Here is a 16,161-nt window from a genome sequence, read left to right on the forward strand (position 1 = left end):
GCGTGTCGGCGCAAGTGCCAACGATATTGTGACGAACGAGTGGCTGCAAAGCACCATTGAAAAGATTGAGACAGTGGAGTATCACGAGGAGGTAACAGTCAATGGTATTCGTTTTCAACCATTTAATGCCGGCCACGTTCTTGGAGCAGCTCTCTTTATGGTTGATATTGCAGGCATGAAGACGCTTTACACGGGGGATTTTTCCCGAGTCCCGGATCGCCACCTGTTAGGTGCGGAAGTGCCAAGTTACTCACCAGACATTCTGATTGCGGAGAGCACAAATGGAATACGTGAGCTGGAGTCACGTGAAGAACGCGAAACTCTCTTTACGACGTGGGTTCATGATGTTGTAAAGGGTGGAGGACGCTGCCTGGTGCCGGTTTTCGCATTAGGTCGCGCTCAAGAGCTTCTTCTTATTCTCGAAGAATATTGGGAGGCACATAAGGAGTTGCAGCATATTCCTATTTATTACGCTTCTTCACTAGCCCAGCGATGCATGAAATTATACCAGACATTTGTTAGTGCTATGAACGATCGTGTGAAACAGCAGCATGCCAACCATCGTAATCCGTTTGTCTTCAAGTACATTCACTCCCTCATGGAAACACGTTCCTTTGAAGACACCGGGCCGTGTGTCGTGTTGGCCTCACCTGGTATGCTACAGTCTGGGATTTCTTTGGAACTGTTTGAGCGATGGTGTGGTGATCGGCGAAATGGCATTATTATTGCCGGGTATTGTGTTGACGGCACCATCGCGAAAGATATTCTCACAAAACCGAAGGAAGTTACAAAGCCCGACGGAAAGGTGCTTCCACTTCGTATGCGTACCATTCAGTCTGTGTCCTTTTCGGCTCACTCTGATGGTAGACAGACGCGTGATTTTATTCAGGCTCTCCCTAAGACACAACATGTTATTCTTGTTCACGGTAATGTTGGTGCCATGGGTCAGCTGAGGAATAAACTGCAGCAGGACTTTGCAGAGCGTGGAATGAAAGTGTACTCCACCAGGAATCAGGAGGCGATACGCATTCCATTCAGCGTGCAACGCACAGCCAAGGTGATGGGAGCCTTGGCAAACAGCCCGGCAAGAAACGGAGAGTTTGTTAGTGGGGCATTGCTTGTCTCTGGGCAACACTCCTACAACATTGTGCACCCCACCGAAATTCCACTCTTTACTGACCTGAATGTGGCACAGATCCAGCAGGCTATGGTACTACCCTTGCCCCGTTACAAGTCGGCACTTGAGGTGCTAGAGGTTTTGCGGCGTTACTTTGCTCAGAGCCAGATGTTCGAGGAGATTACTCCACAGCAACAAGACGCTGTGGCTGATGACAGCAACGGGTATGAAGCTCAGCACACCATAAGTACCACCCGCATTACTGTCTCTGATAATGTGAGTGTGGATGTGCAGCAAAATGCCAGGTCTCAAACGACATTGACCATTACTTGGACGGCCAGTCATCGCAATGATCTTATTGCCGATGTGACATGCATTGCGTTGGCAAAGATCATGCACTTGGAGCATGGCGCCGATAGTACCGATTTTCTCCCTGTTGATGTCTCTGGCAATGATCGTCTTTTCCGGTTGAAATGCTTCCACCACATGATGTCCCAGTTTTACCCCTCAGTTACCACAAACCTTGGAACAGGAGTGTGTACTGTGGAACTTGAGGATGGGCAAACGGCAACTATCACGGATTGCATTGAAATTGAGTTGGATGACAACAAAAAATCGAGTTACTTTTCTGCCGAGGTGGAACGGCTCAAAATGATCTTGAAGCGGGTGTACCTGACCCTTTTCCCCATCCCCGCCGACCAGGGCTGGTGTGATTGCGGGATGATTCATGGCGCAGAGCCTTTGCCAGAGGAGGCTGTGTAACGCGAAGCGATAAATAAAATTTGAAGGAATGAGGAGGAAGTTGGCGGATGGCCACAGTGTTCTGGCGTGCCAGATGCTTGCGGAGCCTCATTGTCGTTGTTGTTGTTGTTTTTGCTGTTTGTCGGTTCTTTTTTGAGTCTTCTCTTTCATCTGTTAAGAGGAAAGAAAAGAAGGAGAAGAGAGCCCTCTGGTCAATTTCCCCGGTTTGTTTGTTTCTTATATAGACGTGTGTGTGTGTGTGTGGAGGAAGAGAGGAAGAGAGAAGTAGGGAAAGAGAGACGCGGTTTATTTCTAATGAGGGCGATTGTGTCCATGAGTTTTATGTTTTGTTTTTTAAATGTTGGACCGACCACTTTTATTTCTGCTGGTTTCTCCACCGAACGGACATCAAACAACTTTCTTTCTTTTTTTTTTTTTATTTGTTTACATGTCCTGCCATTTATTTATTTTCTCTTTTTCTCCCCTTCAGGTTTCTCTTTATTTTGCACGTTTCCTGCCTGTGTGCAGAGCGTGGGTTAAAGTGGTGGGGTGGGGGCACGCATCACCAGACGGTAAACAATAAAAATAGCAGCAGCTCATAAGAGTGAACAGCAACAAACAAACAAACAAGATAACAAGTTTGATGTCCAAGAAGGAAAAAAACTTAGTGAAAGAAGATGCCGTTGTGAAGGAGGAAGACGATGACTCCGACTCTAGCGAGAACCGAGAGGAGCTTAACTGGTGGGAGCAGGAAAACGTCCAGTTCACGACGAAGGGACAGAAGCGCTGGGACACGTTGTGTCATAACGGTGTCATGTTTCCTCCCGAGTACAAGCCCCATGGCATCCCAATATACTACGAAGGACGGGAGTTCAAGTTGACACCGGAGGAGGAGGAGGTTGCGACGATGTTTGCTGTGATGCGGGAACACGATTACTACCGTAATGAGATTTTTCGTCGAAACTTTTTTTCTAGCTGGCGGGAGATTCTTGACAAGCGCCAGCATCCAATTCGCCGGTTGGAATTATGTGATTTTGAGCCCATCTATCAATGGCACTTGCGGGAGCGCGAAAAGAAGTTAAGTCGCACGAAGGAGGAAAAGAAACAGTTGAGACTCGAGGCCGAAAAGGAAGCAGAGCCATACAAGTGGTGTGTGTGGGATGGAAAGAAGGAGCAAGTGGCAAATTTCCGAGTAGAGCCCCCAGGACTATTTCGTGGGCGTGGCCAACATCCAATGATGGGAAAACTAAAGAAACGTGTTGAACCAGAGGATATCACGATCAACATAGACGAGTTTTCCCCTATTCCAAAGCCCCCTGAAGGACATCGGTGGAAAGAGGTTTTACACGAGCATAACGTGACGTGGCTGGCGATGTGGCGTGACTCCATTCTTGGCAGCTTTAAGTATGTTATGCTCGCCCCTTCTTCAGCAATCAAGGGGCAGTCGGACATGCTGAAGTTTGAGAAGGCAAGGGAACTTAAGAATCATGTGGATGAGATTCGTCGATGCTACATAGAAGACTTTGAATCGAGGGAACTGATGAAAGCTCAACGTGCGGTGGCCATGTACTTCATTGACAAGTTGGCACTCCGTGTAGGGAACGAAAAAGGATCGGATGAGGCCGATACCGTGGGATGTTGTTCTCTTCGTGTGGAACACATTGAACTAAAGCCCGACCACGTAGTAAAATTTGATTTTCTTGGTAAAGACTCCATCCGGTATGAGAATGAGGCTGTGGTTCTTCCTCGAGTCTATGAATTACTCCGTCGTTTCACAAAAGGGAAGAAAACAGGCGACGACATATTTGATATGATTACACCCACAGTGTTGAACGATCACCTGAAGTCGTTTATGGCCGGTCTGAGTGCAAAGGTGTTTCGTACATACAATGCATCGATCACATTAGATCGTTGGTTTAAAGAAAAACCAGTACCGCCTTCAGCCTCTGTGGCGGATAAACTTGCATACTTCAACAAGGCCAACACGGAGGTTGCGATTTTATGTAATCATCAAAAGTCCATCTCGAAAAATCATCATAATTTGATGCATCAACTGACACAAAAGTCAAGTTATACCCGTACAATAATTGATGCTCTCAAACGCGCCCAAGAGACAACTAAAAAGAAGTCACTGGAGCAGGCTGTGAAGGAGTACTTTGCGGAGATGGATGAGATGCAATATAAGTGGCTTGAGGCATACGGTACGGAGGAGCAGAAGAAGGAATACGATGAGATTGTTAAAAATAGAGGCATGCCGCGGCAGAGTTCATCCACGTCCAAATCGAATGGCTCCAGGTCCAATGGAAAGAAGAAGAAGAGGAATAGCGGTGACGGCGAGAGAGGAAAGAAGAAAAGGGCAAAGTCAGCAAAAAAGTCTAAAAAGCAGAAGAAGGGGGTGAAGAAATCAAAGAAGACAACTTCCCACAAGTCTCGGAGCAGGGCGAAAAATGCGGAGGTGTCGGAATCCGAGGACGACATGTCGGTTGCAGATATTGTAAAGAAGAAGAGCAAAATTGACACCAGCGACAAGGATGGGCGTAGGGGTCGGGTGAAGCGCGACCGCGGTGGGAATCCGAAGTTGAAGGCGGAGGCAAGCGACGATGAGGATGTTCCTCTCAGTGCGCTCTTTGGGGCGTGATGGGTGGGAACTTCCATCGCTCTCTCCTGGTTTCGTGCGGTAGTGGAACCGCACAAAGTGGCGGTGGCCGGGTCCCGGTTTGTGTATTTGGCTGAAAAGTTGCCGCATGCCAAAACGCGGTTGAATGCATCCAGAAGGAAAACGACAAATAGAGGAAAGGAGGCAAAAATGAAAACAATATATATATATATATGTATAGTATGTATGTATGTACTGTATATCAGTATATCTCCCGCGTCGATCGTTTTATGTGGTGAAGAAGAAGAGAACCTCTGAAATTGTGCGAGTTTTCTCACCACTTGTCTCGCTCGCATGTGGAAATGTATTTTTTGCCGTTCTTACTTTTTTTTTCTTTTTTTTCTGTTTTTGGGTTGCGTTTTTGTTTGCTGTTTTGTTTTGCCCTTCGTTTCTTTATATTCCATTTATTTATTGGAACGATGAGGGGTGTGGAAAGTTTTTTTTTATTGCTGATTTCATGCTGCTAGAAGATAAAAGAAAAAGGAAAAGGAAAAGGAAAGGAAATAAAGGAGAAACTGAAGCGATGATTAAAACACGGGGACGGCCACAGTGGAGTATCTTTTATGAGAGACACAAATGATTTGTTTCCGTGCCTTTTTTTGCCCGCAAGGCATAAAAGGAGGCTGTGCGAGAGGCCAGAAAATGAGAGAGATGAAATAAAAAAGGGAAAAAATAAAATACGATAAGAAGTTTTTTTTTTTTTTTTTTTCCTTCTTGTTATTTCTGTGTGGTGGGTGGAAAATGATATTTAGATGCGGACTAATGTACATTTGTTACATGAGCATTGCAGCGAGAACCCACAATTTACCCCATCCACACATACACACACACACACAGAGAGAGAGAGAGAGGGGGGGAGAGGTATACGAATACGATAACTTTTATTTTATTGCATTGCTTACCGAAATATGTTGGGAGGAGCAGACCGCGGTGCAGCCATCTGTGCTTGTGTTTGACTGCGGCGAAGGTATGTTGCTGTTTTTGTTTTTGTTGTTGTTTTTTCTTCTTATTTGGAGCTGCTTTTGGTGATTAAGGGCTGTAACGAATGCGGCTCTCCAGGCGCGTTCAGCTGAATCCGGAGGTCATTGATTCAAGCCTTCAGCGACTGAACTGCGTCTCACAAAACATCATAGAAGTGGATATTTCTCCAACTGTCCTGGCGCTTCTCACTTCTGTGGCACCGGATGTTGTGCGCCAGCGCGTAGCCGAATTGCCGTCGCGCGCTGCGGGTGATATTGGAAAAGAAGAAGCAATAGACTTTGGTGGTGCGGGGATGAATACGGCGCTGGCACTCTCTCTTCACACCGTCCTTCTCTCCCGTAATCGGTTGACAACAACCTTGGGCCTCGTGCAGTTCAAGAATGTTGTGCGGCTTTCCTTGCTGGGTAACAGGGTGCGACGCATCGAGGACTGCGAGGCACTTTCTTTGCTCCCCTCACTGCAGTACCTCACGCTGGAGTTCAATCCGGTGACCTCGCTCCCACATTATCGCGCCCACATTCTGCGCATCTGTTCCTGGCCTGACACTCTCAACTCAAAAAATTGTCGGCTGAGAAAGCTGGACACACGGTCTGTTTTGCCGGCCGAGGTAGAGCGAGCTGCGCAGTGCCTCCAGCGCGAAAAGGTCACATTGGGGGAGCTTGTCCATCGTATGCGGTTTTTGGCTCTCCTGTCCGAGGCTGAGAAAAGAATAGCGCTACACAACGAGATTCGTCGCCGGGGCTTCATGTTACAAGACAGTTTTCTCACTCTCACGGTTGAGAGTATTGTGACTAGGTGCTCGGCACAGCTGTTGGCTCTCGTCGATGTAAGCACCGCGTCACATCTCGCGCGGCGTCTCATGGGCGGGAAATGTCGCATTTGTGCCGTTACTCCAGAGAGTTCTTTTGACGATGACAATTCTAACGAGAAGGAACTTTCGCAGCTGGCAACTTCGTTTGGTCATTCGCTCTCCAGTTCAAAAACATTGTCACTCCAACATCCCTACCAGGCTGAATTAACGGCCTTCTGCAAAGACTGGTCAAGGGACGTCTTTCGTCGTGCCACGACATCACTCGATCACCGTATTTGTGGCCTTCTCTTGAACATCGCCCACGCTCTGGGTGAAGAACTCACAGTGATGGATGTGGATTACTTGAATAAACTTTGGTTCACGCAGATTGCCAAGGTTGACAGCTGCAAATTCTACCAATTTCAGAAGCTCAAGGAAAAACCCGTAGCTAATGGAAATGCACCTACAGTTGCTGCAAGAAGTGAGAAACCATGCGAGGGAATTAACGGCTCAATGAAGGAATCCACGTGGGAGGAATTTGTTCGTGTGCCACTCAGTCCCAGCGAAACCCACCCGCATGCTCCGCGCGTGGAGGCGATGAATGGCAATGAGGATGTTTTATCGCTACGCAGCATTTCTCCCATCACCCAGCAAACTGTGAAGTGCAGCGACGTTGTTGCAAATTGCGAACGGCAGAAATCGAGCTGTGATGCACCAGAACACTCATTTCAGAAACTGCCTGAGATGGAAAAGGTGCCAAACGACGGTAACAACGGAGATGAGCTGAAGAAGTCCCCAAAGGTGGAAAAGTGCAACAGTGATTGGACTTCGATTGAGGAGTTTCCACTGATGGCACCCGTTCCATTTCCTGCACCGAAGGATGAGCTTGCGCTTGAGCAAGAACTGTTTCACAAGCTAAAGTGTCATGTAAGGCGTCGCATTCTGCGTGTGTGGAGGTCGAAGGTGAGGCGAAAGCAGCAGGAAACGCTCTGTGCAAATTTCATTCAAAGACGTTTTGAAGGTTTGCTGACTCTTTCAACCCCAACGCCACACGCTATCTCCAGCACGCTTCAAATGCTCCCGCGGAAGGAGCAAAAGCGTGTGCTCTTTCAGCTTTGGCGCGAGCAGGCTCGAATGTCGTATGCTCCCCGGTTACTCCGTCTGGCGCAGCTTTTCTCACGGTGGCGATGGCGGACGTACCAGCAGGAGATTATTAATTATTTTGCCGAGAAACGCCGCACGCGAACGTTAACTGAAGTGTGGCATTGTTGGGCTGAAGCACTGCATGTGCACATCGCAGATAGACGCAATCGTTCAGGGGAAAAGATACACAAAATAGCTGTTCTCCCTGACGCGACGTCTGGCTTTCAATCACCCGTTCGAAATGGTTGCAACCGCATGATGATTTCTTCAGACAGACGACTAAAGGAACCACGCGACGTTTTTTTAGAAAATTGTTCTTCATTTAAGGTGACAACAGATGCAACACCGGGTCTCACGTGCAGCACAAAACCATCTGTGAATGGTGCGTTTAGCGTGCCGCAAATGCCTCATTTAGAAGGCACTTCTGCAACTGCCTCTCGTATTTCATTGCCGATGGCAATTCCGAAAATGGTCCATTCTCCGTCTGTCCAACCACCCTTCTCTTGTGAAAAAGCAACACAGACAACATTACCACCATCGAACGACGGCGTTGCTGAGGAATGCAAGGATGAATTTTGTTTAGAGGCCAAGAAGGCAGTAGAAGTGATGCAAGCTGACCGTTTACGTCTTGTTGATCGTTTGATCGCGCTGGAGCAACGGGTGTGTGAGGAATCCTTGCGTGTTCAGCATCGAGAAGAGGAGATTGAGGATCTCAAGCAAAAGCTCAAAGCCATGACGGTTCGTGAAGAGTGTGTGGGTTCTACCATCGGCGACTATCAACGAGAGATCGAACATCTGAAGGTTATTGTTCGGGCTCTGCGAGAGGAGAGGCGGGAGTTGTTACGTCCCATTTTTCAGTGAATGGAGGCACATACTCCTCGAGACCTTATATGACGCTGTATCTGTTTACTTACAATTCACGGGTCGCAAAACTGAGGGGAAAGGGGAAGTGGGGCTCATATGATGAGCTGTGGCACATTCATGCGTTCTTCATGTAATTTTTTTTGTGTTTGTGTCTGTCTGTCTTCCCTTGTTGCATTCTGGCTTTTTATGTTTTTTTTTTTATTTTTTTTCAGGGCGTCATTTTTTTGCTTTTGGAAATTTTAAAGGCGAAAAAGGAATTTAAACAAATTCGAAACGAAGAGGCACTAAAAGAGAGAAGGAACGATGTTTGGAGGTGGTGAGGAATACTTTCGCGAGCCCCCATCGATAGATCGTGACACCCTGCGGCGATTTGCGTTGTTTTGTGCGCGTCTCCGTGCGGCAGAAAAACCGGGCAAGAAAACGGTTGCGGAGAGCGCGGAGTTGGCGCGCGGGGTTGGCGACAATGAAATGGCCTTTGAGCTTGTCGTTGGTGCCCTTTTTCGCCACATCAAGTCATGGACTGGAAACAAGCAGCTGGCGTGTTGGTACATCCTGGATAAGCTATGTAAGGAGGACCGTGACAAGTACGGATACACGGCAAGCAAATATATTCTTGAAATTGGTCGAGACTATATCCCCTACGAGGATCCCGTGCTTGGTCCCAAATATGAGAGTCTCGTGGAGCACTGGGAGGGCGTTTTTCCAATTCACGTCGTGGATGCCCTCTGGTTGGCAAAGAAGGACCGTTTATGGGCCATTGAACACCCCAACGAGGTACTGCAACAAAAGGAAGAAGAAGAGCGACAATGGAAGCTGGAGGAGATGGCTATGGAAGATGAAGATGGCCTGAACGATTACGGGCAGCCCTGCATGGATTATCTGCAGGGTCGATGTTTTTGGGGCGATGCCTGTCGGTTGTACCATCCTCCGGGGGAGGAGGGAACAATGCCGCTCGAATGCCGCCTGGGAGACTGGAAATGCTCATCATGTGGTGCCATCAATCGCCACTTTCAGCGACGTTGCTCGAGCTGTGTGCGAGAGAAGCCGCAATACAAGAAGGGGAGAAAGCCAACAGCAGAGGAAGCGCTGTTGTCGTCGCCCGACCCAAATGTTTACGCTGTACTCCGGCGTCAATTTGGTTATGACCCCAACGTTGTGGAAGAGGCGGTGGCCCACTGGAAAACCCGCTTGGAGACCACATCCATTGAAGAATACAAGGAAGAGCGACGCGCGGCCTATCGCATGCGCATTCTTGGAAGGGCACCGACGTCAAAATTGGAGGAAAGTATACGATTGCAAAAGAATTATCCCGATATTGATATTGGGTTGCCTGAGGATGTCGTTGATCCCTGTGCCGCTCCTGGAAGAATGGAAAATGAATCTTTGCTTCCTGCTGGCACTTCCCCGGTGAGCGCTGTAGGACTTCTTGCCCAAACGATCGTTGAGCGTGGGGCTCGCGATCCAAAATTGCCGCAACTTTTATTCGAACTTGCCCACCAGGTGAAGCAAGTTGCAAGAGATAGTGGGATAAAGCTTTCATTGACACAATGCGAGACACTGATGACGGCCTGCAAGATCGTGTTTTCTGCTTGGGGCGCCGATCGCGGTGCCACGCCGTTTGTCCCACTGTTCTTCAAGGAATTGCGTCACACGGAGGATGGGTTGGGTTTGTCAACAGAACAGCAGGAACATCTGACCTCCATAACGAAAGAATTCTGTACGCATTGATTTTCACCAGCATGCACTGATAAAAATGAAGGAAAATTGTGAGGGAGTGAGAAGTTGTGGAAGAGGAAGAGGATTTCTCCATCTTTTGTGTGTATAGTGCGGTTAAAAGGATGATGCGGTGCCTGATGTGTGGGTGGAGGAGAGGCGTTTTGGTCATACTTGTATTGTTGTTGTTTTTTTCTTTTTTTTTTTGGTTACTATTCCTTTTTTTTTTTTTTTAATTTAAATTTATTTTAATCTTTGTGGTGTATTAAAGTTTTTTTCTTTTTCTTTTTTCTTTGCAGCAAGAAAATACTATTAACCTTTTAATTTAAGCATTCATATCAAGAAAAATGGCAACACTCATGATGCTTCAGAGCCGTTTCTTTGGCTCCAAAAAAAGGGTCCATGACAACAAATTTATTACGGTGACTGAAGTAAGTGAGAATCAGGCACAACAGGACAATTGCTTGGTGATTGACCTTCAAAGGAAAATTGAGGAGCGTCTTTTAAATGATGCCAAAGCCAGGGTAATCTACCTTAACCTCAATGAGGAGCCGCGCACAATGCGCTCTGCATACGAGAACAAGGTGGGGGCTTTGTTTGTGAATGATTCCATTTCTGTCCATCATTTTACGGATGCGAGGGGTCGTATCACTCGCCGTCTCATTTTCCTGTACCCAATGTCAAAATTGCGCCGTGGTGAATTGCCAAAGGTCCAGCTGTTGAAAAAGTTGGATAAGACGGTAAAGTCAGAGGAACCGTCAGGGTTGGAACTCGTGGACCTGCGTGACTTTGAAAGTCATGATCTGTGCTTGGAGGGGATGGGCGCAATGAACTTCTCCTACAACGGCGAGTTTGTCTACATGGCGCTCTCAGATCGGAGCAGCGAGAAGCTTCTTGATGTTGTTTGCAGCCCCGAAAATTTAAACATTCCAAAAGAGAAGCGCTTTGTCTTCACTGCTGTACTCCCACGTTTCAGTGGTGAAAATAAACGCTGCGTCGGTGAAGACGTTGTACATCATACCAACCTGATTGGTTGGTGCGGAAAGGGCATCTGTGCATGGGGACTTAACTTTTTGCGTTTTTCCTCCGAGGAGAAAAAAGAAGCATTCTTCGAGCACCTGGAGGCAACGTATAAAAAAATCATTAACCTGAGCGCGGAAGAAATTCGCGCATTTGCCGGCAACGCATGCGAAATTGCACTGTCGAGCGAAGAAGAAGAGCGTCATGTGCTTTGCATCTCCAATGAAGCTCTTAACTCCCTCCATCACCGCAACTATCAGATCCTTGAGGAATGGTATGGGCGGGAGAATATTTTTGTCTTCTATGCAGAGACGCTCGAGCGCCGATCCGGTACCTCCATTTCAAGTCTTATCTCCTGCCCCGTCACTCACGGCGAAGTTCTTCCCGCCCCTGGAGAAGTGACTGCTTTGGAGGTGGCGCACGTCGACGAGAAGGTTATTGCGAATCTGTTGAACCGTTGAGAGCAACCTCTCGCCATTGTGCGGGTCATTGTGGACTAGAGTCTCATGTTTTAAATTCCAATGGCCCCATGACGTCTTATCTTTTGTTTTCATCCTACTGTAGCCACGGGGGGATGCATAAGTGAAGACAAAATAATAAAAAAAAAAAAAAAAAAACGGGTGAGGCGGGGGAAGGGATATGGGGATGGAGAGAAAGGAAGAAAAAAAGGGAAGTGTTTTGATTTATACTTTGACATTATGCGAAAGATGGAAAAAATGAAGGGGAGTGAAAAGAAAACAAAACAAAAAACAGGGAACAACAATAATAAAAAAAAAAAAAAATAGATGAGAAGATAGGGTCACTTCTTTTTTGTCCACATGCTATCTTCATTTTTAGGAATTTCCTGTTTGTGTGTATGTACTTATTTTACTTTTGATGTTGATTTGTTGTTATTGTTGTTTTTTTTTTTTTTCTTGTAGGTGGTGTGTACGTGCGTGTGGCGTAGTTTGGCGACTTATATTCTTATTTCTTTTTCTAATTATTAACAATGGCTTTTGTTGTAGCTGTTTTTTTTGTTGTTGTTGTTGTTGATGGCATGTAGTGTATTTAGTTTTCACACCTCCATTTTAGGTATTGGGACTTTGGTGTTATGCCGGTGACGCCCAACGATGACATTGTGGAGATCAGTCGACGCTGTGATTTTCTTTGCATGGCATTGGCCAGTGCGGAGGATGGTGTAAAAACGAACCCGACTCAAAGGTATATGTATTTGTGTAAGGCCAGTGGGGAGCGTCCAAACCACACGTTCCTGCACTTTAGTAAGGGTACATGTGGCACTCGTCTAGATCTGCACCGCGCCTACCTGAGCCAACGGGCCATTTTGCCCATTCTCCTTACATTACCCTTCTGCCCATGGCTCGAACACATTAATCTGCGTGAGGAGCGCCTCACTACCACCCTCGTAGAATTACTCTGTGAGTCGCTGCGTAATCTCCCGTGTATCAGAACCATTGACGTTTCAATGAACCCGTTTGGTTCGTTTGGTGTGCAAGCGCTGCTCAGGCTTGTCCTGCGGAAACGCAGCATTGTCGATTGCTATGTGGGGGACGCTCAAAGCGTGGGATCGTTGCTGCGTCGTCTGCAGATGGCATGTGAAAGGAACAGGCGAGACGCAGTTGACATGGAGGAAGATGAAGAAGAGGAAGAGGAAGATGAAGAAGAGGAAAAAGCATTTTCCACGCTTCCCGCGGAGTGCCCCGGAAGTTAAACGTACGGGAGAAGGGTACGGGCAAACAAGGAGTAATACTGGCAATGTGAGTTCGCCCAGTGATGTGCGTATTACCGCTTTCGCCCTCTGCGTGCGCGCAGCAACACCTGTGAGATGTGAAATAAAACTAAACAAAAAGGAGAGGGAACTCACCAAGAAAATGAACTGAACTAAAGTAAAAGATGCCTCTGAAACGATGGCAGGTTAATTCCTGTACGTTCAACCGAACACATTGCAGTATTCACCAGGGGTTTGCTCTCGATATCCTCTTTTTGACAAGGTACAGGCTGGAAGACACAAAAAAGGGTTATACAGCAATGAAACGAATTTTGCCATTTCATTCCTACATGTTACATGCGGCCACCTTGGACCGCCCTGTAGGGGGGATGATGAATCGTTTTTCCGTGACTTCTGCCGCTTTTGCGGTTCGTGTGTGCAGCACGCAGCCGCCGTTCTCCACTAGATGCACAGTAGAGGAGCTTCAGAAGTCCGCAGCCGAGTTTTTTGAAAGGGGTGAGTTTACGAATGCGATCAAACAGTGGGAATCCGTGATTGAATCCATGGACAAAGCTGATAATAATAATAATAATAATCGGCAGTACGTTCTGATGAGCTGTTTGAACAACTTGGCCTGTGCCTATGGAGAAATTGGGGACTATGCCAGAAAACTCCAGTTGCTTGAACGCTCGCGGGATATGGTGGAGCGGGTCTATGGGAGGGACCATCCACAGTACGGCATGGTTCTATACAATATTGCCTCTGCTTACGAGGAGATTGGTCGGTACCAAGAGATGGAAGATCTCCTTCTCAAATCACTTGAAATTCATGAACGAAAATTTCATTCGAAACATGCCAAAGTGGGGCGTGTCTTGTTGCTTCTTGCTGAAGCACATGGCCATTTGGGAAAACATGGAGCCCAGCTTCAAGTAGCCGAGAGAGCCTTGGAGATTGTGCGCCGCCATTGTGGACCAGAGCACATACAGACAACGATTGCGTTGCTGACTTTCTCCAGAGCGCATGGTGCAAATGGCAACCATGCTAAACGTCTACAAATTGCCCAGCAGGCATACGATATCCAAGAAAGGAAACTTGGCGCGTTGAACCCGCAAATAGCTTTGACGCTTTTGGAATTGGCAGATGCCCATGGAGCGAACAGGGATTATTTTCATCAAAAAGATCTTCTAGAGAAAGCCATTGAGTTACAAAGGCGGGCATTTGGCAGCCAACACACACAACTTGTTTCTACCTATACAGCACTGGGTGATGCTTATGGCAACTTGGATGACCGGAAGAACCAATTTGCCTCTTATCGAGAGGCTCTTGATATTGCACGACAACGCTACCGAGGGAATCATATCGTCATTGGTGCTGCCTCTAACAAATGTGCGTGGGGGTACCTGCGCATTGGAAAAGTGGAAGAGGCCAAGACTTTGGCAGAAGAGGCGCGTAGGATTATTGAGGGTATGGTCTCTGAGAAACACCCTGCGGCAGTGGAACTTTGTGCTACGCTTCAAGAGTTGAAGCGCGTTACCGGTGGGACAGGAAAAAATGTATAAAAAGTATTAAGCTTTCTCGTGTAGCCTTTCGTATATATATATATTTTTGATTAAGTCGATAAATCTGTGGAGAGGCTCTACTACCAACTGAGGAGAACAAAAAAAAGAGTCATACAAATGTAAGTGTATGCTGCATTTGTTTATTTATTTTTCTTGCTTGTCTGTGCCTTTTTTTTTTTTTTTTAATCCGGGTCTTTTACCAGCAACAAAGAAAAGGGAAAACGGGAAAAGAAGAACCGCTGGGGATTGAGTAGAGAAGATGCCAGGAATAAAGATTGAGGAGGTCATTTCTACCACCAAGAGGCAGCGTGTGGCAGCTCACAGTCATGTGAAGGGTTTGGGGCTGGATGCAGATGGTTCAGCCAAACCGTCCGCTGATGGATTTGTGGGACAGGTGAAGGCCCGTGAGGCAGCCGGTATCGTTGTGGAGCTCACAAGATCCAAAAAAATGGCTGGGCGTGCACTTCTTTTTGCCGGCCCTCCTGGGACAGGCAAGACAGCATTGGCACTCGGTATCGCGAAAGAGTTGGGACCAAAGGTGCCTTTTTGCCCAATGGTTGGCAGCGAAGTCTACAGTGCCGAAGTAAAGAAGACAGAGGTGCTGATGGAAAACTTCCGTCGAGCAATTGGGCTTCGAATTAAGGAACAAAAAGAGGTTTATGAGGGTGAAGTCACAGAATTGCGTGCAGAGGAGACAGATAATCCGTTGGGGGGCTATGGCAAATCCATTGCTCATGTTATCGTGACACTCAAGTCTGTCAAGGGCTCCAAGCAACTCAAGTTAGATGCTGCTATCTATGAAAGCCTAGAGAAGGAAAAGGTCTCTGTTGGTGATGTCATTTACATTGAAGCCAGTACAGGGGCTGTAAAGCGAGTGGGACGTTCGGATGCTTATATTGGAGATCATGACCTGGAGGCTGATGAGTACGTCCCACTACCAAAAGGCGATGTTCACAAGAAGAAGGAGATTATTCAGGATGTGACACTTCACGATCTTGACTCTGCCAATGCAAAACCAAACCAAGGTCAAGATGCCCTTTCTATTGTTAACAGTCTAATGAAGCAGAAGAAAACGGAGATTACCGAGAAACTACGGCATGAGATTAACAAAGTTGTGAATAAGTACATTGATCAGGGTGTAGCTGAATTGGTTCCAGGTGTGTTGTTTATCGATGAAGTACACATGTTGGACATTGAATGCTTTACATTCCTGAACAAGGCACTGGAATCAACACTGGCTCCTGTTGTAATTTTTGCTACCAACAGAGGCAGCTGTCGCATCAGGGGAACGGACATTCGATCTCCCCATGGCATTCCCACGGATCTTCTTGATCGTTTACTTATTGTACGTACGACTAATTACAGCATTGAAGAAATTGTTTCTATTGTTGACATTCGGTCTCAAGTGGAGGGTGTAAAGGTGTCAGATGCCTCTTTAGAGCTCCTCGGACAAATTGGAGAACGTACTTCACTGCGCTATGTGGTACAGCTACTCACACCAGCGCTTATCATTGCGGAAACAAATGGTCGCACCGTAATTGAAGCAGAAGATGTTATGCTGGTCGATGGGCTGTTTAAGGATGCCAAGGCTTCAGCGCAGCTTCTCCATGAGCATGCCGATGAGTACGTCTATCAATAGATGAACCTTAATAAAAGAAGAGTTTGAAATTGTGTGTTGTGTTTGAATAGAGGTGACTGAATGAATGAAAGATAAGAAAAGGAAAAAGGAGGGGTGGTTATGATATCTATTTGTGGACTAAGCATAAGTAGGTGTACAACTTTCCCTGAGCAATGATATGGGAGATAAACCTCTAAAAGTAAACTTATTATTTACGTGTTTTGGTGCTTAAGAGGGGGAAAAAAAAAATGGGG

At 46.8% G+C, this 16,161-nt stretch overlaps 8 protein-coding genes across 8 annotated transcripts, besides 24 other annotated features; all 8 read left to right on the forward strand.

The window, feature by feature from the left end:
- Tc00.1047053508693.10 (cleavage and polyadenylation specificity factor, putative) lies at positions 1–1,879 on the forward strand (the record flags this gene model as incomplete). The annotated part of the gene is made up of 1 exon (XM_812706.1): positions 1–1,879. A coding segment is annotated over one exon (1,879 nt), but the record flags the coding sequence as incomplete, so codon positions are not given.
- Positions 1–4,091: a sequence feature (areas merged during assembly that could not be assigned to a particular haplotype. This can correspond to areas where the two haplotypes were merged or to regions with more than two copies in the genome that were merged during assembly.).
- Positions 1,970–1,998: a microsatellite.
- On the forward strand, positions 2,502–4,496 carry Tc00.1047053508693.20 (DNA topoisomerase IB, large subunit, putative; the record flags this gene model as incomplete). Its single annotated transcript, XM_812707.1, has 1 exon — positions 2,502–4,496. The coding sequence occupies one exon, from the start codon at positions 2,502–2,504 to the stop codon at positions 4,494–4,496; it is 1,995 nt and encodes a 664-aa protein (XP_817800.1).
- Positions 4,092–4,796: a sequence feature (areas merged during assembly that could not be assigned to a particular haplotype. This can correspond to areas where the two haplotypes were merged or to regions with more than two copies in the genome that were merged during assembly.).
- Positions 4,675–4,715: a microsatellite.
- Positions 4,797–6,713: a sequence feature (areas merged during assembly that could not be assigned to a particular haplotype. This can correspond to areas where the two haplotypes were merged or to regions with more than two copies in the genome that were merged during assembly.).
- Positions 4,818–4,907: a sequence feature (T-rich).
- Positions 4,980–5,028: a sequence feature (A-rich).
- Positions 5,205–5,239: a sequence feature (T-rich).
- Positions 5,491–5,515: a microsatellite.
- Positions 5,560–8,289, forward strand: Tc00.1047053508693.30 (hypothetical protein, conserved; the record flags this gene model as incomplete). Its single annotated transcript, XM_812708.1, has 1 exon — positions 5,560–8,289. The coding sequence occupies one exon, from the start codon at positions 5,560–5,562 to the stop codon at positions 8,287–8,289; it is 2,730 nt and encodes a 909-aa protein (XP_817801.1).
- Positions 6,714–6,826: a sequence feature (areas merged during assembly that could not be assigned to a particular haplotype. This can correspond to areas where the two haplotypes were merged or to regions with more than two copies in the genome that were merged during assembly.).
- Positions 6,827–9,631: a sequence feature (areas merged during assembly that could not be assigned to a particular haplotype. This can correspond to areas where the two haplotypes were merged or to regions with more than two copies in the genome that were merged during assembly.).
- Positions 8,474–8,501: a sequence feature (AT_rich).
- On the forward strand, positions 8,596–10,020 carry Tc00.1047053508693.40 (hypothetical protein, conserved; the record flags this gene model as incomplete). Its single annotated transcript, XM_812709.1, has 1 exon — positions 8,596–10,020. One exon carries the CDS (start codon positions 8,596–8,598, stop codon positions 10,018–10,020), a length of 1,425 nt encoding a protein of 474 aa, XP_817802.1.
- Positions 9,632–9,669: a sequence feature (areas merged during assembly that could not be assigned to a particular haplotype. This can correspond to areas where the two haplotypes were merged or to regions with more than two copies in the genome that were merged during assembly.).
- Positions 9,670–10,380: a sequence feature (areas merged during assembly that could not be assigned to a particular haplotype. This can correspond to areas where the two haplotypes were merged or to regions with more than two copies in the genome that were merged during assembly.).
- Positions 10,194–10,239: a sequence feature (T-rich).
- Positions 10,353–11,486, forward strand: Tc00.1047053508693.50 (hypothetical protein, conserved; the record flags this gene model as incomplete). Its single annotated transcript, XM_812710.1, has 1 exon — positions 10,353–11,486. One exon carries the CDS (start codon positions 10,353–10,355, stop codon positions 11,484–11,486), a length of 1,134 nt encoding a protein of 377 aa, XP_817803.1.
- Positions 10,381–10,685: a sequence feature (areas merged during assembly that could not be assigned to a particular haplotype. This can correspond to areas where the two haplotypes were merged or to regions with more than two copies in the genome that were merged during assembly.).
- Positions 10,686–10,721: a sequence feature (areas merged during assembly that could not be assigned to a particular haplotype. This can correspond to areas where the two haplotypes were merged or to regions with more than two copies in the genome that were merged during assembly.).
- Positions 10,722–16,161: part of a sequence feature (heterozygous, non-Esmeraldo-like haplotype) that runs on past the window's edge.
- Positions 11,616–11,642: a sequence feature (AT_rich).
- Positions 11,737–11,819: a sequence feature (A-rich).
- Positions 11,867–11,943: a sequence feature (T-rich).
- Positions 12,021–12,056: a microsatellite.
- Tc00.1047053508693.60 (hypothetical protein, conserved) lies at positions 12,116–12,733 on the forward strand (the record flags this gene model as incomplete). Its single annotated transcript, XM_812711.1, has 1 exon — positions 12,116–12,733. The coding sequence occupies one exon, from the start codon at positions 12,116–12,118 to the stop codon at positions 12,731–12,733; it is 618 nt and encodes a 205-aa protein (XP_817804.1).
- Positions 12,650–12,695: a sequence feature (GA-rich).
- On the forward strand, positions 12,916–14,289 carry Tc00.1047053508693.70 (hypothetical protein, conserved; the record flags this gene model as incomplete). Its single annotated transcript, XM_812712.1, has 1 exon — positions 12,916–14,289. One exon carries the CDS (start codon positions 12,916–12,918, stop codon positions 14,287–14,289), a length of 1,374 nt encoding a protein of 457 aa, XP_817805.1.
- Positions 13,307–13,326: a microsatellite.
- On the forward strand, positions 14,549–15,928 carry Tc00.1047053508693.80 (RuvB-like DNA helicase, putative; the record flags this gene model as incomplete). Its single annotated transcript, XM_812713.1, has 1 exon — positions 14,549–15,928. The coding sequence occupies one exon, from the start codon at positions 14,549–14,551 to the stop codon at positions 15,926–15,928; it is 1,380 nt and encodes a 459-aa protein (XP_817806.1).

The sequence above is a fragment of the Trypanosoma cruzi genome, genomic scaffold (assembly GCF_000209065.1).
Source record: "Trypanosoma cruzi strain CL Brener 1047053517021 genomic scaffold, whole genome shotgun sequence".
Taxonomy (NCBI): domain Eukaryota; phylum Euglenozoa; class Kinetoplastea; order Trypanosomatida; family Trypanosomatidae; genus Trypanosoma; species Trypanosoma cruzi.